General features: G+C 49.2%; 1 protein-coding gene across 3 annotated transcripts in view; it reads right to left on the bottom strand.

Moving 5' to 3' along the window:
• Window positions 1–26066, bottom strand: part of LOC144139027 (uncharacterized) — a 281828-nt gene that overhangs the window by 93432 nt on the left and 162330 nt on the right. For all 3 annotated transcript variants that reach the window (XM_077671522.1, XM_077671526.1, XM_077671533.1), the window contains exon 2: window positions 24768–24845. In XM_077671522.1, the coding sequence (XP_077527648.1) occupies window positions 24768–24845 (78 nt within the window). The remainder of the gene's footprint in view (window positions 1–24767; window positions 24846–26066) is intronic.

The raw sequence follows: 26066 nt of genomic DNA, 5'->3' as shown, positions 1-26066 counted from the left end.
ACCCCTCCGGGGTAAGAAAAAGTAATATCTGGGCCGGCAGAGGACGCGTTCCCGGGCCTCAAGGTCGTGCCTGCAGGCGGCGGAGCGTCGCCGCCGACAGAAAGGATTATGGATTGGTGTAGAGGGGCGCAGCGAACGTCTGCGGTGAAGAGATGGAGTGGCTTTAAAGCGAAGGTGCTTCGGTGGACGGCGGCGATGGCAGCCCTCGCTTTTAATCGACGTCGGCAGGAACGTGCTTACTTCTACATTGATGATGGTGATTAATGTATATTTTTGTGATTGCTCCTTTCTTTCATTGTCTATGAAAGATAAATAAAGCATTGAATTGAATTGAATTGAATTGAATTGAATTGAATATCCCCTAAAAAAATATATAATCTTACGAGATGAGAACGGGAAAGCGTTTCTTTTGGCAAGGTTCGAAGACAAGCCTTCTGCCGAAGTCGACGCTAATCCTACAACCTCGCATTGGTCTTGCTGCAGCTACTCGGTGCGGAATCACTATCCATGCTGCTGCAACACTGCCGCCACCGAAGCTGAAGGTTTGCAGACTTGGGCATGTTTTGTTTGTAGATGCTGCGCCAGGGGCCTGTGCTGTGCTTTACGTCTGTTGCACGCACGGTAAGAAACAATGCAGCCAATGGATGTGCTACTTTTCTTGGTATTTTGCTTCTTATGGGCATGCTTTCTTTGTGTCTAATTTCTCACGCACGCACTAGGAAACGCTTTTGTGAATGCCCTTCGCGGACGCCAATTGGGTGCGAGCTTTCGCCAACATAGCCACCAAACGTTGTCGCGTCAACAATGTAGGCGAACGCATACTTTGTGGCCTTTATGCTCTCATCGATATCCCCGCCCTTTGTCATCCGAGAATGTCACAGGTGCGCGGTAAAGCCGAATACAGGAACGACAACTTCCCGATAGGTGACAACCAACTGCACTCTAAGACAAACCTGCGGTTCATCTTCAGCACAATTACTCAATTGGCCAACCCATGCAGCCAACAATGAAATTTTTGCGAATGTCGAACACCCGATTTGAATTAAAAAGGTTGGGCCAACGCTGCTCCGCTGTAGCACCCCGCAATGCAAGCATGACGTTCTGGATTGCGGGGTGCCATAGCGCAGGTCACATTTTTTAGTTAAATGGTACGCCCGTTGCTGTGTTTCGCCGAGTTTGCTTTGTTCGCCGCATGCACTGGTCACTCGAGTGCGTTGTGGTGAAGCTGAAGTACGGGACTACCCTAGAGATATATGGTCACGAACAAAGCAGTATAATACTGTTGAGACAGAGACGGCCCCCACCGGTGTGCTCCTGGTCTTGACAACTGTCCGCAACGCCATCTCCTCCTCGCCACTCGACGACGCAAGGAAATCGCATTGTCGGGGAACAGCGCTGCGTTTCGACTGCTTTATTGGCGTGGCCGTTTAAGATTGGCGCTGGGCACGCGTCTGGGAATGAGAACAGCTAGCACGAGCTCAGCCGACACTGGCCAGTTTCCCGGAACCCGGGCCATGTTTCTTTCAGAGGTCTGCCACGAGGGGGGGTGTAAAAATTATCAGTTGCCCTCTAGCAGTGAAATAGACAAGGTGACCGTAGAAAGGACGCCCGCAAAGCGATGGGCCTGGTGTGCCTGGGGTTCTGCTCATGCAGATTTTCTTGGTCAAGTAACATCCATCTTCTAGGTTTTTAGGTTCGCATTCTGCCACTGTAACAACACAGCGCACGCACACGCAAAATCAAGAAAAGTTATGGGAGCACCTAAACTCCCTCATCTGATGAGAAAATGCGTGAGCATCACTTCTCGCTGAGTTCGGAAAGCGTATGTCTGGGTGGATACGTTGCCGTCGCCGAGAAATGAAAATGAGTGAATCGGCCATGAGCTTCTTACGCCGCTGTCACCGTCGCTGCAAGATCCACCTGAGTGGGCATGCTGTTAGCCCTCGCAGCCAGATGGTAATATTGGATTTATTTCCCAACATTTCGAAGTTTCCATTTTTTCATGAAACAATGCTTTTCATGAAACAATACCTCCCCTATGCCCTCTGTCAGTTTTCGACGGCTGGCGTTACTTTATGTTTATCCAACGAGCCCCTCATTAGCAATCACGATCATTAGGCTGCATGCAAAATGACGGATTCGGTTCTCACAGTTTCGGTTGTCCATGCTGCATAACAGATTTTCCCACCTTCAGACTGCCCTTGAGAGGCCCCAGACGCTCAAATCACGGCGAGGAATAAAAAACCCGAGTTGTAGGAGAGGCGCTTGCTGCCCCCCCTCCCCCCCCCCTTCCCCCCCACCAAAACGTACTACAGGTTTACACACGCATAAATTCAACAAAAGATCACACCGGTAGCTAATTTGTGAAGAATAGAACGCGTTATCCCAAATTTGTGGGTTCAAATCTCGTCCGGGGCCCACCTTTTACTCCACTTTCTTGTTTTTTCTTATACAGTGATACCTCGTTAACTCGAACTCGCATTATCCCGAAAAATCAGCTAAGTCGAAATTTTCCGCGGCACCGAACCATTTCCTATACGTGCCATGCATTTGTTTCCCTTTATTTCGAAGTATCTTTGGGTCAAACTGTGAATATCTCGAAATCATGACTGAGAGTGGAACGAAAATATCGCCGCCGCGGACCATTCCACAAGATTCGCGCGATGCTGCCGCGCCTAACTCACTCGATTTGTTTCTCGTTTAGCCGCGCCTACCACAAAGCCGATGTTTTCCTTGAACGTGAAGTCTGAGCCTAGAGGAATATCAACTTCTTCAAGCAACCCTGTGGCACGACATGTGAGGGCAGAGACATGCGCAGAGGTACAGTGTACTAGAAGATATATGGGTGTCGTGCGGGGGAAAACCGAGTAGAGAGCGCGGGTCCCTTTTGCGATGAAAAAAGTGTATGGAGAGCAGGCGTTCCCCGGAGAACTGCTGTTGCAGCCAGCACCACCCATAAATTGTTAAACCAAACTCAACAGTTAATGGAAGGTTTTTATAAACCTTTATGCCATAAAATAAAGAAATAAGACTATTTGAAGTAATAAGGATTTATTTAACAAACAAAGCTTCTAAAGCCAACCGATAAGCAGCAGCCGCCAGCAACCCAACCGCGGTGAACGTCTCTTGTATGTTTTTATTTTTATTCTTTCAAACCTTTATGAAAAGCAAGATTGGAAGCTGCTGTTGAAAAGCTGGTAAGTAGTAGCGCCTTTTTTTAAAAAAGACCTCGATATTTCATGTCGATTCGCGCAACTTAACTCATCTCGAAAATCCGCTTATCTCGAAAATCCGCTTACCTCGCAATATTTCCCGGTGTTTACTTACTTCGAGTTAACGAGGTATTACTGTATTTGAAAACTCTTGCTTTCACACTGTACGTTCAGTAAATTCGCCCTACTTAATGAACGCACGCACCAGTTAGTTTTGACTGTACTTGCACGTTTTTGTGTTTATGTCTGTGGCGTGCATGTGTGTGCAGTCAAACCTCGTTAATTCAAACGCCTCCGAAGGCACAGAAAGTATGTTCAAAGTAACTGGAGTTCGAACTAGCTGAGGTCCGTTTGATTAGCGGTACAGCGCCCACTACCAATAGCAGAAACACATGCACGATAAAGTAGGTCCTACTGCACGTTTTTAGAAGCGCGTGCGTGTACGGCGTACGCACTCGACAGCTCGAGATGAGGGCCAAGAGGAGCAGGAGCGCATTTCCGGACTACGGAGTGGAGTCGTTGCTACGACTGCAAGAAGACAAACCCGTACTCCAAGAATATCAAGGATAGTCATAGAGTCGCGTGAAAACACCAATATCGAACAACATCTGTAAGAATACATTTGACCCGAACAGCAGCGCCAATTGTTTCAAGCGTCGTGGCAGCGCGTCTGCGGGAACGTGAGAGGCCACGTCACGTTTCAAAATGCGCTTATTGACGCAGATCCTGCATTCGAACTATTCCGTTCGGCTAGGAATACCACGAAAAGTAGCCTCAACGCGTGGGAAATCTTGTTCGAATTGACCGAACGTGGCGCATGCTTCAGGCCCGAATCCAGGAGGGTTTTTTTCCCATCGAAATACACGTCATTTTGTCGGGACCAATGGGCCAGTTCGAATTTTTCGTTGGTCCTAATTACGCACTTTCGAATTAAAGAGGTTCGACTGCATATATAATCCAAACAGCTTCGCTGCAAGTGCCACTCGGGAACATGATCCACTTCCTTGAAAGGCAAGCCAACGAAGCCATTTCCGGCACCACCCGAGACATTCTTGACAATACTTTCCACGGAGCTAGGCGTTCAATACATTCATTCCGTGTTAATAAAAAAACTACATGCTGCTTGCTCACAGATGTTTTAGTCGTGGGAGGAGGAACTGACAAGCTATGATTGCGAGGACCAGCTTCAGGCTGATTGTACGCGCGGAGGCGGAAGCAAGGACCGACAAGGTCGTGAAATAGAGACTTCCCCGTCATAATGCGTTCATGCCACTGAAGTTTGTTCTCTTAGCATGGAAGAACGAAGAGGGATCCGAAAAGGCTCTCGTGTTTAACTTTTATGAACGGCGTCCCGGTGACAGTGTTTGCCAAAGAATAAAAAAAAAATGACGTCTTTCCTTCAGCATCATCATCTATGCCTCATCTAGTTCCACGTCCATACCTCTTCCGAGTTGAAAACAGAGCGGAGAACCTGACTGATTCTGGGATAATCCAAATTCCGACCAGGGCGAGTTAGGCAACAGCCCCGCCACCCGCAATAAGTCCCGCAAATATGTGCGGCAATAAATGCCGAAAGGGGAGGATGGCCGCTGCATTCGAGTCTTTCCCATATCCTGCCACCTCAGGGGCCCCCATCCACGCCCACCAGCGCCCAGCCGGCACCATAGTATTACGCGGGCGAGGGAGGTGGCGATGGAGGAGAGAAGCGGCGCTGCGTGGTCGTGGCGCACTCGCATCCTGCGCCGGGTGCGGTCGATAACGGACCGCGCGATGCCACTGATCGGAGCAGAGGAGGCGCCAGCCATCTTGGATTACGGACATCCTTGCTGCGAAGCGGTGCCGTGCCGGCATGCGTTTCTCTTCACCGTCTTTGCACGCTCCCCCCCCCCCCCCCCTCCCGCTCTACGCGACCTGCTCTTGCGTCCCCTTTGGCCTTTCTAATTCCTTCGACTTCCTCGCTCTGTATGGACGCGTTCGTCCATATCTTACGCACGCACGCCGTCATAAAAGCGCGGCTCACCAACAAGTGTCCCTCGGGGATGTTTTGGAAAACCGGCCTAGAGGAGTCTACGGAAAGCTGGCAAGATGCCGAAACAGGACCAATGGGAGCTTTATTTCACGAAGTTGTAAAACGTTGGCCAGATTCCTGACCGCGCCTATGCGGGAACTGTCACTTAAAGAAATCAAATTTGTGAAGACGACCTACCAATGTATAAAAAAAAAAGATTAATCGCAGTGAAATAATTCTTTATTCCCCTGAAAAGGGGAATAAAGAAAAAGCACGGCCCCCGAACTATAACAGCGACTACTGCCGGGGAAATGCGAACAAAATGCGGCAGTAATGCGAAGCGTTCACAAAATACCACTGGCAAGCAGAATTCAAGATATAATTTCCCTGACTTTTTGCGTGGAACAGGCGGAACCTGAGCTAGTTGGTGCGTAAGTCGCTTCATTTTTGTGTTCTTTTACCATGCTCTCTATCGCCTGAGAGGTACTTAAGCCCTACACGAATAACAAGGGCAAACAGATACAGTACACGATATAGTAATTTTCGTAGGCTCAGTTTGTTTAACCCATTAGTGTCTCCTCAGAGAAGTGCGTATACGGTCACAAAGGCAGCAGTCGAGTGAATGGAAGTTTATCTAATGCCGTACTGCCTTTGCCAGTGCGCCCGCGGAATAAAATCAAAATCAAATCGTCTCCTCGCGTAAACGCGATCCCGGAAGCGGTGAAAGATTTGACTTCGCGAAAAAGATTAGGCTCTAACAAATCAAATTACCATTAGCGGAACCCCGAGGCAAAGAGAAAAGCAATCTGGGGTAAGTGGTATGTTGAGGCGGCGGCCAAATCGATCCGGGCGAAGCAGTGTTGAACTCGGGGCCAAACCACACGTCAAGCCCACGATATCGTTAATTATTCAAAGAAGTTAAAGGGCAGCCATCAACGGACGTTTTCCCGGCGCCCCACTTCACAAAAGAATTGAGGTCAATAATGCATCAGGGAGAAATCGCCTAAGTCGTGCGGTGGAGTCGACAAGGGCACATTTACAAGTCCGCAGGGAGATGGGGGAGGATCAGCTCGACTAAACGCTTTTTGTGAGCTCCGTAGCTCCGTCCCCGCGATACGCGATGCAGCCTTACTCGATCGTAATAGACGCTGTTTAGCGGCAATGCAGCAATGCAGCGCGCATCGATAACGAGAAAGATTTCGTTTTTGAGTGAGTAACAAAGTTTCAAAGGACAACAAGGTGTTGTAACAAAGGTAATCAAGTAGACAGAGATGATCAGTAGGTTCCCAGTGACCTTTTAAACATGAAAACAAGGAGATAGTACGAGAAACTAAGCGGGGTGGCACGCAAGAAAAAAACAAAAAGATCGAAAAATGTAACATCACCCCAGCGTTTAACACTCCTGACGCGAAGAAACCTATGCAGTCTGTCGGTCTGTTTTTGTGCGGATAAAAAAAGCCGCGGCGTCATGTATGCACTATTCACGAGACAACGTGGTTATTTATGTTCTTGAATCTCGCATATATCAAACATCATCGCGTAATTTCTTCCCTTATTACTGCGATTTACCTATGGGCTAATTACTGTAATTTGCCTATATGTAAGTTACAATAATTTACCTATAGGTGAGTTACTGTAAGTTACCTTTAGGCAAGTTATAGTAACAAGTAAAGAAATTGCACCGCAAATATTATAGTAATTGCAGTATCCATAGCTAGAAACCTCCAAAACGGCCCATTTAACTTGCCGTTTAATAACAACATTGACGGGAACGGTCATTCAAATTTACTGATGTTAAATTTTGGAACAGCGCCCAAGAAGAAGAAGCAGAAGAAGAGGAAGAAGAAGAAATAATATTGAAAGAGGGAAAACAGTTTTTTACGTCATGAGCCGCAATTTACAAGTTGTTTTCCCGAGGCCCGCACCTTTTGTTTAACAACGGGTCCGCCCTCAAAGTGTCGAGAAGGATCAGATAGGTCGCCAATTATAGGTCGCCAATTGGTGAGGCCGTGCCTACCTGAGGAACACAGATTAGTATAGGACCCGTGGGGATTGCGACACGTGAGACGTTTCGCCCACACCACCATAATTGCATTTCGCCGAAAACCGTTTTGACATCAGTCGCCCAGTATCTCAGCTTTTCGCCGTGACGTAACACGTCGCTGAGACAAAACGAATGATCCCACGCGGAGCCCAGTAATGCGTCGTGTCGAAAAGGACGGCACCGGTAAAGAAAGTATACCGTGAACGTGAACGAGGGACGCTCGGACTAAAAGCAACGCACGCACGTGTTACAGTAGTATCCAAATCTTGCAACATCGTAGCTTTTCAGGGCGCAAGGGAGCAACGGAATAGCAATGAAAAAAAAAAAAAAAGGTGAGGGAGGCGGTCTTCTTATTTGGTGTTGCCGGCGCGTGCCAGCGAAGGCTTCGCTCGAGTACGCGTCATTACGCCCGCGCGGCGCGAGGCGATGAAAAGACGCAGTGGGGCGATTCTCGGGTATGTGCACAGTGCGACGTCGCATCGAGCGCGCGGCTTCGATGCGCGTCCCGGCGCTCGAATAACGAGCCTGACCCTGGCGGGAAGCGGCGCGCGAGGGCGCCAATGCTATGCAAGGAAGAGAGCCTCTGCACTGCTCCCCCTTCCGCACGCGCACGCCAACGCGTGAGAAAGGGGGGTTAACATCCCGTGAGAGTGCGCCGAAGGTCGTATTGCGCGGGGTATGGGAGAGCGTCACCCGTACGACCGCAGTTCATTGCAAACAGGCTCCTTAGAAGCCAAGCAGTGCGCCAAATTGATCACGAGTCCACTCTGACACACAATGTGGCTTATCAGCCGCATTTCTTTCGAAATCCGCAACGAAGATCGCCACGCTCAGAAACACATTGGAACGACCGATATCCACAGTTCAAGCTCGCGTTCAGCATTTTAATTTGCGTGAAATAATTTGCGTCAAAGAAAGTGCGCAACTCGTTAAAAGTAAATCATAATTACCGTTAATAACGGTCGAAATAGTAGCACGTACATTCAGTTAATTAAAAGAGCAGTTAGGGGCTAAGCGATCACTAGTCCGGTGATGTAGACTGCTGTATATTACTGGACGGACAGGGGTTGGTAGAGCGGATGCAACACAAGAAGTACGTATGACGTCATCCGTATATACGTGAAATGACGGCATGAATCAGAAATACTTTGGGGATACCCGTTGCGTTGTCCATTGCGTGGACGTATACCAACGAGCCGGTGAGTTTCCAGAGGGTGTTTCATATTCCATCGGGAACACACTCCGCGAGGCCATTCTGTTGTCGTCCTACAGTGTGTCGCCGCGAATTCTTTCGAGCGTAAGTTGATCGCTGCGAATCCCAGAGAACCACCACAACGCAGTGGCATGCCGAGAAGCAGGCAAGATGTAAAGCGTGCACCTTCGTGTAGACATTCAATACTAATGCCTCGGAGTTACGACCGAATATATATATATATATATATATATATATATATATATAATTGAGTCACCGAACACATAACCACACGTGTTTAATGCATGTCGATCTCAACATACTCTTCCCAATCCTTTTTATCACGTTAAAGATTACCCATATTTTTTTTCCGAAATAACTCAGGCTACCAAGGTTGTTCAAGTACAAGATTGGACGTTTATGTTGCCTATAAACATGGGTGACTGGGTTGTCGTACAGATACGTTCCTGGTAGGCATTTATAGTGTTTCACTTCGACGCACAAAATCACGAACGACTGTTGAAAGTGCGAACTAACCGGGATGGCGTGTAAACCGTTTCGGATCGCTATTGTTGCGCGTACCCTGCTTCGACTCTGTCTGCAGAAAAAGAACGAGAAGAGATTTTTAAATTTAGATATAAATAAATGCTGGATACTAAATTTTTTAAATTCAAATATAAATAAATTCGGGAGACGAGAATTAAGCCTAGTCAACCAGACGACCTCACCAGAAACCAGAGAGGTGGGATTCTCCAACCACTTCTGTTACAACCTATAATATAGTAACCCCTTCAGCACCCCCCCCCCCTCTAGAATATTATAAACCCGCCATGCGAATCCATCTTCTCGAAGACCAGGCCCCTAAGGTGAAATATGAAAATTTTACGCGTGGAAGAAACGCCTTCGATTTGGAAGCAGGTCGCATAACCACATATAAGGTAAAAATCCACGTACTTTAAACCGAAAGCTCAAGATGCTTGGCTCCGGTTCACGAGATAAAAGGTCCACTCAGTCATCATCACTCTACACTCGGCGAAACCCTTGAGAGTTTCGTTACACAGTACGTAGAATATACAACGAATTCCCCAAACTCGCGAGTCAGACCATCTTGCAACGCTGATCCCTGGCCATCACGCGACCGGCTGAATTCGTGGACCCCCGAGGTTTACGTTATGCATGGAAACTGTCCAATCGACACTATAGGTACCAACGTATTCTGAGGTGCTCCTGGTCTCTACCGCTGAGATTTTAGAACAGCCGTTCTGCTTCTGCTCGCACGGCTCTGCTGCTGGGGTTCATGACCATAATCTCTCAAGAACTCGTGTTTCGACACCGCTGAGTAAACGACAGGAAGTTTTCCCTCGCGCAGCCACGTCGGCCGCAGTTGCGGTCTGTCAGGTCGCACAAGGTGTCGCGCTTCTTGCCCAACAGCTTCGTTCGTCGTATTTCTTCCGGCCTGGTGCGCGCCACACGCACGCGTCACTCGCAGACGTGAGCTGAAAGCCAAAACGTAGACGCGGCTTGTTACGACGCGACGACGCGCGAATGAACGTGGGCGCGCGGGAGATAAGGGCACGGGGAGACAATTGTAAGTACACACAACGCTATGCTGGGCAGCTACGGGAATTTTCTTTTATTCCTGCCGTTCCGTGAGACTTGCGTGTAACTGAGCGCTCCGCATTGGCAGTCACTACGTGACACGTTGGACGTTGCACAGCAGTTTTCGAGCATTTTCACGATAAATATGTCTTCCGCTTTAATTCGCCTCCCCTTCCCAATAGAAGCTGCAAAGCTGCAGCGTGCCTTGTCCATCCTCAGGTCTTACAACAATCGTCAAGGTGCCGAATTACACAGGCACTAACTTACTACCACGTTGATTTTCGAAACATGAAGTACGAGCAAAGTCATTCGCTTATTCACGCTGCCTGTTCTCTTGCAGCGCGCTTGCATGGCCTCGCAGACGATGGGTCCAGCTCAGCGCGCTTTCTGAGCATGCGCTTACCCTCAGCCTCTTTGCAACTTGGCACCGTCATATGGCATTTACGTACAGAAAAGTCGTCGCTCGCGCACGCTAGTTAAAGATTTGGGCGACTGTACGTATCAGGTTCTTGGTCCAGGCAAGTAGGTAGACGAGCTGACGTGCATGGTTAGGACATGACGATTTAAAACCCTGCGCAAATATTATGCTGCTTGCATGCAGAGGATTTTTCAGTACTAAGGCAGCAGTATAATCAGGCATTCAAAGTTACGTTGGTAACTAACGTCCTCGGCGTTAATTATTTCAGCAAATGAGGACTGAAGCGTGTATATCAACCAACACCCTCTCAATTTTATATCAACCCGCTGTTTACTCTCGCAGACACACGCAAGCCCAGTGGAAGCAGAAATACAGCGCAATGCCATCAATGCCAATGATGATGATGATGACACCGATGACGATGACGAATTAATTTTCTTCCAGCGCCTTCAAGGGAGAATATGAGGGAGGCGGGGGGTGGCGTTATGATTTACGGCTTCAGTGGGTAGTGTCGTCAGGAAGTTTACGCCGCTCCCGCTCTGATTGAATCGTGCCATGCAATGAAAAAAACCCACATCTGCATTTTCTCCGCGGCAAGCTGTGCTCAAGAAGTAACGTTCAAGGAAAGGATGGCGCTTGGGCAGACGGGCGGAAGGACTTGGCAGCTAACATGCCTCTGTAGTGACGGCGACGAACCAGCGGGGTCAGTCCAACTGTTTTGGGCATATTGGTCCCCACGAACCTCGGGAGTGCTCTCTCTCTCTCTCTCTCTCTCTCTCTCTCTCTCTCTCTCTCTCTCTCTCTCTCTCTCTCTCTCTCTCTCTCTCTCTCTCTCTCTCTCTCTCTCTCTCTCTCTCTCTCTCTCTCTCTCTCTCTCTCTCTTAAAAGTATTAAGAGTAGCGATCCTGTGGCTCTTTATTCCACAAGCTGAGATGGAATGAGACCTTTTCCCACTGTGGTATCATTTGTGTTCGATACTGTTGCTTTCCTTAGCTTCAGGCGGGTTTCACATTGCCGTGTACGAATTTATTTTCAGCCAGAAATTCGGCCCCGCGATGCGACGAGAACACGTCGCGCTGTCTCTACTTGTCCGCCAAGGGTCAATCACAGCAAGCAGGCCAAAAAAAGAAATCGAGGAGGACGGCGGGCACGGTGGTCGGAGGGCGAGAGTCGATTAATGACAACACGGCTGATTAACGATCGCCTCATTAGGGAGAGTTCCCCGAAAGGCCGCGGTGGAGCCTGTCGTGGACGAAAGTTTCCTTCCGCGGCCCTTTTATTCGCCGTTCTCAGCTCACCCATTCAGGCGTGCGCGCTTTTTTATGCGTTCGCGCGTTCCGCCCGAGCATTATACGCACCGAAACCGGCTCAGGTGTGTCCAATGAGCCTCCCTGGAAGGAAGTGTTGCGTGTATACGACCGGCGCAAACTTCCCAATCGGTCGCGCGCGCTTGACGACTGCACGACGGCCGCCGAAACAACCACGATATCGAATGCCTCCCGTTAGAGAGAGCCTATGAACCAGGCCGCGTTAGGAAGATCGATGGCAGAATTGGACCTGTCAGGATAAAAAGTAACTTTAGTAGTAGAACTGTGACATTTACCGCTGCTTAGAGAGCGGAGGTTAAGGAGTAGCTTGCATGCTGGCTCTCTTTCCTAGACGGCGTTGCGGACTTTGCGGAGAGTATTAAGAGCCAGGCGTTGCTTCGTGCTATTCGATCGCCTGTTTCGTTCGCGTCGCAAAGCCTATTCAAGCCGATTTTAGCGCGGCAATCTATGCGGGTTTACGAGCCGCCGGCAGGCTGTCAGGTCGATTTAGGCCGTGCGAACCGCCACCTCCTCAGAGTATCGATGTTTTCAGCGCCTAATTAAGTAGGCTGCCCAGAAAATGGCAAACCGTATAAAGACGACAGTAACAGCCCGAGCGTCACGAGCAGAAAAAACATACGGACGGAGTACATGTACCGAAACGGCGCTTAACCGCACGTAACGTGGAGGCTTAATTTTCGCGCATTTTCAGTTTGTCTTTTTTTCTTCTTCCAAGGAAAGCTTGACATTACACGAAAGGATGCAAGAAACTGATTCGCACGTTTAAATTAACGAAAAAACTGATCTTTTTGATCAGGAGACAGAAATATAGGCCCCATAGTGTGGTAAAATTCATCCTAAATCACGAATTTAGTCGCAAAACGTCAAACCTGGGATAATAGTCTTCCTGTAAATAAAATAACCCAGGAACAGGCTGCATAAACGCGGGCGAATAAGTAAAGAACAAGAAAGAGAACCTCCTGAAACTTAATATGCCCGCTGCAGTTAACCGTGCGCATGTGAGTCACTGTTTCAAATTTGAATTCCTCGTAAGCCTCATCCTCTGACGTTTCATCAATCCCGTGCGGGTTTTTGCTGCCGCAGCACTGCATTTTCAACAGCGTAACGGCGCCCGTTCTTGTCAGTTTCTATCGTGTCCTGACCGTAGCGCTATTTTGATCACGTAGAAAAATAATTTGCCTATTGTATAAAGCGTGTTGTAGCCGTTCATGGGCGCGGAGGTCGGTACGAGGGCATTTACCTGGTCATTTAAAAATTGAATAGAATTTTTCTTTCACCTACTCGAGCCCAGGCCGCTATTACGAATAAATTACCACAATGTAACAGCGTCGCCAACAGTTTTATACTTTCATTTCGCTTTAAAATAAGATACTTTCATTTCGCTTTAAAATAAAATCAGACACACGTGGTGTGTCTGAGGTCTATCGGAAATGTTATATGCCCTTTCCATTGTTTTGTCGTAATTTGAACCTTCGATTCCCGCTTGTGTAAAGTACTTGTGAGTGCCTTTTTCTGAATTATTTTAATAATGCAGTATTTTTTTGTGGCATGTCTTCAGCTATTTGAAATGTATATATGCGTTCTCTTATAACTTGCTTTCTTGCTTGCTGATAAGTACTTCTTGTGACTGCCTTTTTGTACACCCCCCCCCCCCCCCCCACTGTAATGCCGCAAGGCGCTGTGGGTACTAAATAAATAAATAAATAAATAAAATAAAATAAATAATAGGTGACGGCCCAAGCCACGCTTCGAAAATTGCTTTTATACAATTTCAGAATGAGCCGAGCCCTACATTGGTGCCAAATGAAATAGACGACTACATTCCACGTTCTTGTAAAGTCCAAGCGAAAAACGAACCACAGTTTAGAATAAGAAAGCGGGTATATTAAAGTGGTCTATTTATTATTGAAACACTGTGTGCAAACGATGAATATTTCTTATTCCTTTTTGGGCTCATTTAGTCGCGTTTTTTTTTTTTTTCACTTTCCCTGGCTGTATCCCTTTCGATTTTCGCTATATTTTCTTTTCTTGCTTCCTTGCTTCCTTCCAATTTTATTCATCGCCTTCTTCTTTTATTTCTCGCTTCCTTCCTTTCATTACATTTCTTCCTTCATTTCTTTCCATATTTCTTTTTTTTCATTTGCGTGAAGGAACCGGTGGGTTTCGGCAGCGAAATGCCGAGTGGTATATGTAAGAAGGCGGTGCCTGTGACTCCTAACTTTGCTCTGACTTCCGGGGTATCCCAAATGCTGGAACCATTGTTTTACTAATTTCAGCAGGTTCTCGCTGCCCCCCTCCGAACTCGGTTTGCAGCCTCCTCCGCAGAGTCATCCGCTATTCTTTTTCCGCAATGATACCGCTCCTTCGCATTCTGAAAACTTAAAAATGCTCCACAGATGCCAGCATGTAATACACCCGTAGATTCGTCGTGTACTCGGTGTTGGGTGCTTTACACAGACATATCTAAAAAAATCCGTTCAATACAGTTCCTAAGAAAGACATAAACATCGAGTGTGCTTCCGCCTGTTTTTTTTTTTTTGTTTGTTTTGTCAATTCGTAATTATTTAACGGCTGCTCCTAGCCCCATAGTTGCCTTAATGTTCTTAATGCTCAAAGCGCTATCAGGATATACTGATCAAAGATTTGGGTGTGTGCTGCATCTGCCCTTGCGTCTGCGCCCCAAGTCCCCGGATGTCTAGCCTGATCGGGACGTGGCTCCTCATAACGCTGTCTCTAACGGGGAGCGATGTCACATGGCCCATCACGGTGTTAGCGGGGCGAGTCGAAACACCGAAATCCCTAATAAGGAGCGGGACATTCATTCCGTTACTTCTTCCGCTTCTCACGCTGGAAAACCCCCTTAGACGCTCATGCAGCTCAAAGGGACGCCAAGGCCCGCCAACGTTTCTTAATTCATGTTAGAGTCGCAACACGTTGGGGAGTAATGCGACAGTGATTATTAAATCCCCGAAACATAGACGGAAGGGGGAGCGGGAGGATTTTGACTCTTGACTTTTGGCTTGCAGTTTAAGGATGCCCAGTCAAATGGCATCCAGACAAACACGATGGTGGGCGGTCTTGGGAATACAGAGTATTCTGTTCTCACACCTAGGGCGTCAGATATTGGAAAAACTTCTCATTCTGCGGCCAATATAACAGTACCAACCGGATAAAGTTCCCATTCCTGCGAGAAACACGTAGCCCATTATGCAAGAACGTGCCGGTTGATCAGTCTTGCCCTCTCCCAAAATCTGTAAAAATGGAAGTATTTTTGGGGCACTCCTGTACTCCGAGAAAAAAATGCACTGCGATAACTATACTCCCTATTGCGAAATTTGCGCGCAGCGCAAACTGCAGTCTTCTCGGTCACGGGGCATATCTGCTGCGTCTCAAGAAGTGATCGCGTGACCAGCGAACGTACAGCGGCGCGCTACTGTGCTGTTATCTCGAAGTGCGTCGCCGCCGCCAGCAAAAATGTTTTTGCAAATCGTGTTTGAACCTCCCGCGCAAATGTCGCGAGGTTCGCATGAGCCACGAACGCGCAGTAGCGTCTGGCGAGAGTGTGAGAAGAAAGCAGTGACAGAGATGATGCCATAGCAGCGCGTGCCGCCCTCCCCCTGACACTTTCGCCAGACGCTCCGACGAACGTCTTGTGCGGGCTCAACATACTGCCCTCCGGCTCCCACTTTCGCCACACTATCCTCCGCCATTTTCTTTCTGTTCACTCACTAGCTTACAATGCCGACGCCGACGCCGAGGCTGTCACCGTCGCCGTCGCCGCCGCCAAACCACAATAGCGGCCGCCAGAGTGCTTGCGCACTAATAATTACAGTACGTCGCGTACTTGTTATCTTTCCGGAAAAGAGAAGAAATGCGAATGTAAACTACGGCAATGTATGGCAATGCGTATGTAAACATAGACGGCAATGTAGTAATGTGCGGCATGCCCCACCAGCGTTGTCTGTGCTCTTGTACGGATTTCGCACGTGGGAATATTAAAATATTCAGCAGTATACTATTTCGTAAAACAAACCACAGCGTATAAAGGAACTATCTAAAGAATTGTAAACAATTTGTGATTACATTGTTGGGTTTAAGTGTAGAGAGTGCAGACCATGTTCAGAAGGGATTTTTTTTTTTTTTTTTTTTTGCGTGGGTTTAGGGGTGGGGGGTGCGGGGAGGGGTCAATATCGATGAGTCTATAGGCTTGGTCTGGAGTAATGGAGCGAAGTCCTGCCTCGGCGTTTCGAAATTCGTATATCTTCGTGCCTGGCACGAGGACAGACAGTTTTTGGGGGGCCTTAAATACCACTGCTGGTATCCCCCTCGCAAAGGAGACGAATAATCCCGACATAACCACGGAACCAAAACGCCGCCCTACTTTCAAGACTATAGGTTTGGGATGCAGGGGTAGTAGAGAGTCTGTATGGATCTATTCCCCAAGCGCACGTACAGGTACAGGTAGGTGAAGTGGGACCGAGGTGTGGTGGTATCGCGACGTACATTTTTTGTCAAAATTTTCAGGGCCACGTGAGAGGTTCCTCGGCCATTAACAATTAAAGCAAAAAGCGTAACATCAAAGAGTGGGCGATTTATTTTATGACAATAAGAAGTAAGGGTGCTTGCACCCACTTTATGTCACTAAACATTCGTGTCGTATTTGAGGAATAAGCTTTCTTTAAAAAATATTTAATTATTTGCGGCCTATAACATTCGGTGTGGCCTAGAAACCTTTTTAAAATACTGTACGTAGACGTGCAAGGCAGTTTTGGCTAGAGTCACGGCATGTAACGGATTCCGTGAAACAATAACGGCTTCCATTTGAGCTTCGACGTTGAGCCATACTCGAAAGAGCCCAACACTGGACTCTACTGTTTAGGAATGGTCGTCAGCGCAACTAGGGGATTTTTGTTTTTCAATGCTCCGCAAACCAGCGCTACAAAGTCTGACAGGAGGCTTTTGTTTCGCCGGTATTCAAACTTCTCGCCACCGCCCAGCGCTGTTGCGGCGTGCATATATAGCCGGGGCGGCCTTTTGCCCATTGTTCTCCCCGCGGCGGGTCGAGCGCGGCAGTGCCGGCGGCGGACGGAAGCGTGGCCTTAATTGAGAAGGCTCGGGAGGCGCTCATTTAGCGAGTCCACACGGCGATAGACGGAGCGGGGCGACTTTCTTTGGCGCCATTGAAAACAGGCGCGTCGAAGTCACGAGCGGCCGCGCACAAAGGGTTTCGAACAGGCGTCGATGAGCCTCCGCAGCCGCGAAACCAGGTCAAGCGTCACAGGTTGGTGGTACCAATGTAGTCGACCGAGAGAACTCGCTTCTCTCCGCGTGCGACGGTTGCGAAAACGCCGGCGCACGACGTGCCCTGGAGGAGCTTTATTAGGCCTAAAATGACCTTAGCGAAACCCTTCTTGCAATTTCTCGTGGGTGCGTGGACGCTTTTAGCGCAGGCGTTAAGGAGTTGTCGGTACTGGAAATGTGGTCAGGCACTGAGCTGATTCATCCTTCGGTTCTCCGAGCGGGCACCATAGCAACTCCGCTAATTTCACTGCTGATGTGCGACTGTTAAGTTTTACAGAGGGATCAAATAGTTTAAACGTACAAGAGGTTGAATTCTCATCCCCGTTGGCTTATAAATTGCGCCTTACCTTAAAAGGGCCCTTTTTTGCCTTGTTAGGAGGCCGTTGTTGGGTAAATACATTTGGATAATGGTCTTCTGGGACTAAAATAAAGGAATTCTGGGGCGCTTAAACCTCTTTACGTGATATGAAGGCGAAAGCCTAGTGATACTCATGAGACTTTTTTACTACTCCAATGTATTTGCGTCTCTTCACTTTCGTTTCTTCGTCTTTTTTGTAGCGAATCCATTCAACAAGCAAACTGGCAACGCACGCCTCAGCTTCGACTCAAGAACCAGAGTTCTGCGCGGCTGGGGTACCCCTGTTCTGCTCACGTGCAGTCACGTTCCCGTGTCACGCGGCAGTGTGGCATACAGTAGACTAAATTTTGTCCCACCGCTGGGAACCTGGAGAAATAGCGCGCTGGTGAAGGCTCGGCTCCCACTCTGGAGACCCGGGTTCAAATCTCATACGAACTACAATGTGTTTTAAAGCGAAACTTTCTATGCCTCATTCGGGCCGTAGATCGTAACACCAAAACGCACTGAAGGAAAGCCAGCTTTACACAATTGGTTTGCACAAATGGTACACGATGATGATGATGATGATGATGATGATGATGATGATGACGATAAAGAAGAAGAAGAAGAAGAAGCGCGAAGCGCCTAGAAAAAAGCTTCCCGTGGACAGAACCGAACCTGGTTCCCTCGTGTTATGAAGCCGTCGCCTATCTGATCCGCCATGCCGACATGGCCGAAGAGTTTGGATTTTTTACTTTGACTTTGACTCAGGTTGCATGGGAGGAATCTTTGCGTTTTAACCATATATTTCTCTAAAGAACGGGTTTTTTTTTTCTCTCATTTACTATTCACAGCGGCGGCCATTCCCTGTACCGGACAACTACAACACCAACGTCTGTTTTTCGCCGAATGGGACACCTTGGCATTTTGTCTTAAACTGCCCCAGGCCCTATTCGCCAGCCGGCAACTATGCAAGTGCCACGTACTGAACTTCGTTTCCTATAGCCCTTTTATTCAGGGAGTCACATGGCAAGTGCTCGAACGAACGTCGGCTGTTCGGTGAGAGTTAGCAGCTGATGTAGTTTCCACTGCAGCTCGGTGTACCCTCCAGGTTTGCTCAGTGAGAGCACTTTCAGTGTACGAACATTCGCGTTGAATCTCTCGCACTTCTGCTGTTGAGCATGAGGTCGCGGGTGCGCAGCACCTCGCTCCGTGCCGGCTGGGAGAGGCGCTACGTCAGCATATCACGTGAACTGCGCTCCTGTCACGGTCACTTTCTCGCACACCTCCTCCGGAGGTGTTTCCTCTAGCGCGAGGGGGAGAGGACAGCCTCCTCAGCTGGCTGTGTTATAGAATTTCCTCTGCAGCGAAATATTTCTTGCGGGATGACATATCCACGATTTAGAACCCCGCAACGTCGAAGCGTCAGCTGCAAAGTAAAAAAAAAAATAATGAAGTAAACACACACCAGGTCCTAAAAACAGTAGCAGCCTGTGACCAAGCTAAGTGCAGAGTCGACGACGCCAGTGGCTGTCACAGAATTACGAGAGCCGGGTGAGCGCGGTAGAGAGGTAAGGGGGTGCGGGTGATGCGCAGGGTCTCTGCATGTATCAGCTCGTCCACGGATGCAGCCTTCATTGCGAACGTCGATGCAGCGACAACAGAACGGGAGAGTGGCTGCAGCGCAACAGGTCCGGCCCTGACGTCGACATTGCCGGCGTCCGCCCGCGGTGGGCGCGAGGCTCGACAATGAAGCTCGAAGGATGCCACTCTTTATACACACAAGCTGCGCGCATGCATACGTGCCGCTGCAGCGAGAGGTGGGGGAGGGACGTGCACACGGTTTGTTAAGCGCGGGCTTCCTCCCGGCGCTTCTGTGTCGTTCGGCCGCGCTCGCGGTTGGGCGCTTTCGCGTGCGCGCCTGAATGTTGCGAGCAGCGCAAAAGGGAGGAACGGGGCTTTTATGTATTGCCAGTCCCAAAGAGAGGATGCTGGCTTCTCCGCGCCGCTGCCTCCCTGTGTGCCAGCTCCGGAAGGAGGCCGCCATTGTGTGGCGGCTCTCAATGGTGCGCGGGAGGCCACTCAAAGTTTGGCTAATTTAAACCAATGGGAATAACGCGCGCGCTATAAAAGGATGTCGCTCCGAGCGGGCTTTACTACAGGCAAATGCTCTGACGCTGGCGAACTCTGGCGCTTGGAAAATGACTCCACGTGTAGATGGACAAGGGGAGCGTACAAGGGGAGCTGGTATGCATACTAAGAATGACAATTTTTGTTTGGTTCGCCTCGGAAGGACTGTAGCGAGAACGAGCGGACTTAGCTCTTGAATCCGCCTTCGTGGCGTGGAGGGAAAACGCTTCATTTTGACGCACACCATCAGAGAGAATAGCCAAGCAGTTTTCTCGACTTGTGGTATCTTCGCAACTGTAAATGGGATACTGACTCGCTCAATGTGTGCGGTTTGAAAAGTTCGGCCGCATTTTGTTGAGAAATAGTTCTTCTTGCCCACACACCGACCACAGGTTAGTGAAGTTCAAATAGGCGCAGGCAAGGGTACCCGATTGGCCGGAAGTACGTCTAGTTAGAAACATGCTTACCCTAATGTTATACGGCATGCTTTAGGATGGGGGTGTGGTAGCCCTTATTACACGTGAACTCAAGGAATCATTATAGGATGACTGTCCACCCAGTGTGAAAGGCATAATGGCGCGATGTGATCGGGACAGTTTTGCAAGGCACAGGAAACACGTGTTGAGCTGCCTCCTTTTTTTCCGCGACGACACCCGGAATCAGAAGTTTATGAGCTCCCCCCTTAGCCCCGCCTCCATGGAATGCCATCCTCCTGAGTGTCAGTAGCCTGTTTCCTCTTGCCCAATAGCCCACCACAGCTGTGGGCTGAAAGTTCTGACTAGGAGGCAGAAAGAACCCGGATTATAGGCGGGACAGTTGGTAGCGGTCACGTGGTACAGAGTCATAATCCACGGGCGACAGCGCAGCTGCGAGAGCTCGAGCTTTAAAAATATCCAGCAGAGAGTGGCGAAAAGAGCCAATTGCTTATCCAGGATGAGACACTGGGTCGTGAGTAGCACTCAGTTGTCGACTACACCCCCCAACCCACCGCTGTGCCCAGAAGTACATTTGAATTCTGTGCGGAATCACGCCACCCCACACAAGCCCCGAAAGTGGATTCTGTCAGGCGTCAAACGGAACGACCTATGTCACCTGCGTACGTAATGGGCGCAGTTACACACCCCGCTGCGGTTCGACCGCGATGTAAGCGGCGCTATAGCATGCATCACGATGTATCCCAAGTCAGCGGCAAAATGCAGCCGCCGAATTGACCAGCACCTGGGTAAACCAAGATGCCGCCGAGTGGGCATGAATGCGGGGATGATGTCGCGCCCTCGCGTACGGGAGGACGCTCGCGCGTGGGCTGAGCGCGGCTGTCTTCGCAGGCGCATATATCGCGGCCGTACAAATACACCCGCCACCGTCTGCGCGCGCGCGCTGGCGGAGAAACGGCAGTTTGGGCGCCCCCGCCCGCGCAGCGCTCTTTCGGTTCGTGGTTGACGTGAAAAGCCGCGCTCATCTCGGCTGCGCCGGCGTGGGCGACGGAACCGTGGGCGTTCCATCGACGGCCACACGATGGCTCCCGTCTGCCCGACTAGATGGTTTCCTCAGAGGCCCTTCGCGGTAATGAACGCACTAGGGAGAGTCTCGCCGGGATGGGCGTGCGCGATTGATTTCGGTACGGCTTGCTTTTAGGTGACGCGGAAAAAAAAAAAAAAAGGCAACAAAGTGCACAAACTTGGGCAGGCTTGGTTTTTTGAGACGGTAGCGCGTGGCTTCAGCGCGTTGTGAGTGCGTGGGAGAGCGCAACGCTGACTTGTGCAAAAAAAGAACACATAATTTGTTATTAAAATTAAACAATGAAAGTTTCATTTCATATGCAACTTTGATACAATTAACATACGTTGAAGTTTCATACGTACTATGAACATTATTAAAATGCTCATGAAATAGAGGTAAAATCTGACAGCACGACCGGGCGTGCTGCTGTTATTTGCCAATAAGAATGTGCAGCACAGAATGTCTGTTTGAACAGCACACCACGTGACTCCACACCCGTAACCCCACCCGTATTTGCTGGCAACAGCCCACTCTAATTACGACGGTGTGCTCGCACATGCGCGCGGACACGAACAATGGTTGTCGATGTTTCTTCGTCTGTGTAGTTTGGAATCAGCTGCGGCCTCTATAGACCATTGCGTTTGTTTGTGCGAGGGGCATTTCAATAGCACACATTTTAAACTTCACTTTTAAGCATAAGCTGATATGGCTCGGCGTCCACGTATTTTCTATGTCCGCGAACAAGAATTTCAGAGGCTCCACGGGTCTTGGACAGCGTTGGAAGGCATTGGAAAACGAACCCGCCGTTGTATGCACTATTTATTGCACGCGGCCACTAACAAAGTCGTCCGCCGTTCAAAACATGACTTCGGCCTCCAACTTATACGTTCATCCCATAAATACGCATCTTCACTACATTAGTTAGTATTAGGCACCATAAAGTCAAAACACGACCTATTCCTGTAGCTTATACGTCTAATTACTTGTACATGCATTTTGAGCAGATTAGTTATGAATAGACACCATTGTCAAAACCAGTGAGGTCAAACTAAACGTGTGTGGATGTATGTAGGTGCTTTTTTAGATATTACCACCGCCAACGCTCAAGATAAAAAATTCCACATACATATTTCACCGAAATTGTCTCAACTCTAAGTCGTGCGCGAGAAGGCTTCGCACGTCGCCCACCTCGAGAGTAGGATGGCTCATGTAAAGAAATAAAGAAAGAAAGAAAGAGAAGAAAGAAAAGTAGGAAGGACGGAAGCAAGCAAGAAAAAATCGCAACGTAAATGCCGGTTGGCTACCCTATAGCATGAGCGGCTAGGGGTTGCAAAATAACGGCGGAGAGAGTAAAGCAGCAAGAAAGAAAAAGTCTAAAAAAAATGGCGCAGCTTGCACCAGTGGTGCAAGGATGGAGAAACAGCAGAGGTGGCGGCCACCTCTCCCTTCGTCGGAGACCCGGCTGTTGCACCTCACACTTATTTTCGAACTTGCCGCTGAAAGTTCTCCATGACTGGGAGGCCCGGATCGTTTCGTCCGCAGACTTTCGCATTGCCCCCATAGTGGACCGCGTTAGCACGCGCTAGAACCCGCGGCCAAGTCCAAAGCCAACGCCCGCGCTACGAACCCTAAGGAAATGCTATGCGCCCGGAATGATATATGATAGCCCAATCGGATAGACGCCGGCTTCATAACCACGGGCAGCGCCTTTTTTTTTCCTTTCCAGTTTGGTGCGAATGTTATTGTTCCCCGCCGCTGCTAACCCCGCACCCCTTCGGCCTTTGGGGTGGGCTCAGTGGTTAGGTTGCCGGTTTCGCAGCGTAAAGGTGCGGGTTCGATTCCCGGGACCTCCCTAACCACATGTTTTTTTCTTGAGGCTTCGAGATTTTTTGGTGCGACGAACGGAGCCCTAAACAGCTCTGCTGTTAGACGGAAAGAATAGATAAAATGATGCTCAATGCACCTGAACTAAAGGAAAAATATCATTCAAACACGAAGGGGATCCTCGCCCGCGAAGTATCTAGGGTCGCTCGCAGAAGCCAGTTGCCCTGATAAAGCAAAGAAGCGCTTTTGTTTCCTCCCAGAACATAGCGGCTGACGCTAAGCACCGAGGTCGATCTACTGAGTGAACGGACGAGCGGCGAGTCGGCGATGAGGGGGAGAAAGCGAGCACTTAATTCTCAGTTGTAAAACAGGAGCTGGCAGATAAGAGGCGCCCGTTGTTTGTGCAGTGTGGTCAGCGGGAAGGCGGAAATTTGAATCCGCAAAGAATTATCACAGAAATGGTCCGCGAGAAAAGAAAACTGGGATTACTGGCTCGAATCGTTCAATTTCTATAAATCTTACCGAGAGTTTAATCTGACTCAAATCTCTCCGCGGTGGCTTTGTGCTGGCGAGCCTGAGGACGCGGGTTCGATACCGGCTTCGGCGGCCGTTTTTGTGCTGATGTGAAAAACAAAAATTCCCGTGTCCAGATTTCAGCAAACGTTGAAGCATAGAGTTTCATACTAATATATACTAGAGGGAAATCTGGCGCTGCATTCGCGTGCCGCCGTGGGCGGCGCCATTGCAGCTAGCGACGTTCCTCGCTTCCTTGGCTTGGTTAGCCACATGGCTTCTTTTTCGTCTTGAAGCCAAAAGGGTAGCATTGTTCTTTTGTTCATCATCCATGAAACTTCTAAATAATCCCTGACAATTAAATCTTTCTGGAGCTTTAATTTTATAATAACAGAACAAATTTTATTAATCTTCTGCAGTAATATTGTTGCATTTTTGCAGCCAAAGTCAACTTTTCAGCCTGTTCGTGAGCCATGCCAAGGACAAGTGGAACGTACCTGCCGGGTACATGACGGCACGCTCGCTGAAGCGCGGCTCCCCTAGACAGTGGCGCCAGATTTCCCTCTAGTGTATATTAGTATGAAACTCTATGCGTTGAAGAGCCCCAAATAGTCTAAGCCGCCGGGTTGCAGTTAACTAGAAAGGGGCCAACATCACGGTCAAGGCATGGTCGATTCAAGAACGGCGGTAAGAAAACTGAGGCGACGACTCCAAAACGGCGCCGCGAAGTGCAGCGTCAGCAGAATGGTCTTAAAAATTATTTCAAAATTTCGTGCGACACTTGGACTTGTGTGGGTGCCGGGTGACTTGCCGCCAGTGGTGATGGTGAGTCCATGATTGTTCGTCCACTGTTGCCGCGGTGGCGACGCCACCTCATGACTAACGCAAATTACTGTGGTTGTGTCTGACCTATGATACAGTTACCCACTCCAAGCTTCTTGGTTAATCCTCTCTACTCTATGTACGACATCTTCGTAGGTCGTTTTCGTCGCAACGCTCTAGTGTGGCCAATCACAGGCCCCAACGGTGCAGATTTGGCGAATGTCGAGGATCAGCATACGATCCGACTAAAAAAAAGTCGATCGTTTGACCAGGGACATGACGCAATGCGAGCATGACGTTTTGCACTGAGTTATGTCCGCCTGAGGGTCCCCTTTTTCATATTTTTTTATTAAGTGCCTAAGCACCATTGCCAATGCTACTGTTTGCACTAACAGTCTTTGTACTAACTACGCGATGCTACACCTGGCGCCCAACGAAAGCAATGAAGCTTAGACCTTCAAGAACCAGCGACATTAACAAGTGGCGCGAAGTCCGTTTCCTTTTCTTCTCGTTTTGAGGTGCGTTGAAGAGCTGCTTACCTTGCGACACGCTTCCGGCTGGCTCAGCAGCGCTTGAGGCCTTTTTCTCCGTTCCCGAAGCACCGGGCTCGTCAGCAGCTGTAACAGCAGCAGAATGAGAGAAAAACGTCATGTTATGCGGATGAGAAGCTAAAATATAACTAAAGTAATTGCATGTTTCTGCGGGTGCGTGAAGGTTTCAAACATCCCCGTTTACACTATAATAGCGCGAATTCTACTCGACAAGATGGTACACCAGAATCAAAGGGAATATTGCTGCATTGCATACTGAAAAAAAAAAAAAGAGTCGGTGCCATTTTACTGTGAAGGTGGATGACCAGAGAGGCTGTATCTGGGCTTTGGTTGGCCACAAACTCCCGCTTAAACAGCGCCGTCGGCCCTTCTTTTGGCTCTACCCATGGCACCCCCAGCTAACGGAACGCTCTAGTCTCGTACCGGGACATTACCCAGCACTTCCGCCTCCTCCGCAGGATATATCCCCCCCACACCCTTCCCTCACCCACGAAGCCGCTCGCCACTGGCGGCTACTTCAAACCCACACAACCCCCTGACGAACTATACTTCACCGCATCAACCCCAATCTCTACCCTTCGCCTTTTTGCCCTCAATGTCTCAAACCGGATACCCGCTACCATTCCCATTGCGAGTGTCCCCACGACCCATTTTCCCCTTTTCCTTCCCCCTTACGCCGGGAGCAGGCCCTGGAGAGCTCCGACCCGGAAGTGCAGTTGGCACTAACCAACCGGGCCGCCCAGGTCGCGGAGAACATCGCATCCCCCGCCACCCCTCTCCCCTAGACCCAGTTTGCAAATAAAGTGTTTCTCCTCCTGCTCCTCTGTCGTGCCGGGAAGCGTCCAGCAGGGTTGTAGACACGCCGACGTTTTGCGTTTTCCGCCTCCCGGTATTCGTTCCCACGACGGGCATCGCGCTTACGCTTGACGTTCGCGGCCCGATCATCGTCGCTGTTCTCTAGCCGCGTTGCGGCCTACTTTTTCTTTGTGAGGCTCCACTGTGCAACACACAATGTGGGAAAGCCAGCTTACAAAGTCCAAGCTTACACTGACCTCTGTATAGTTGGCCTGACCTCTAAACACAAATGCACTGCTGGCAAGACATTTTTGCAGGGCCAGTATACGCCACATTATATCAGAATATGAGGCGCCGGAGGTAAACAAGTAAGGAAGGGGGTGTACCAGAGTGAGACGGACGGGGAGCAGCCTTTCTCGGCCTACGCGCGTGCAAAAAAACAAAAAAAAAAAAAACGAAAAAAACAGGCGTTAGCTGTAAAAATCCTCCTTT

This window comes from Haemaphysalis longicornis, unplaced genomic scaffold, assembly GCF_048455015.1.
Source record: "Haemaphysalis longicornis isolate Haplotype H1 unplaced genomic scaffold, Haemaphysalis longicornis Haplotype H1 scaffold_1, whole genome shotgun sequence".
NCBI lineage: Eukaryota > Metazoa > Arthropoda > Arachnida > Ixodida > Ixodidae > Haemaphysalis > Haemaphysalis longicornis.
Note: the sequence above shows the minus strand (reverse complement) of the source record. Positions and strands in the feature narration are given on the sequence as shown.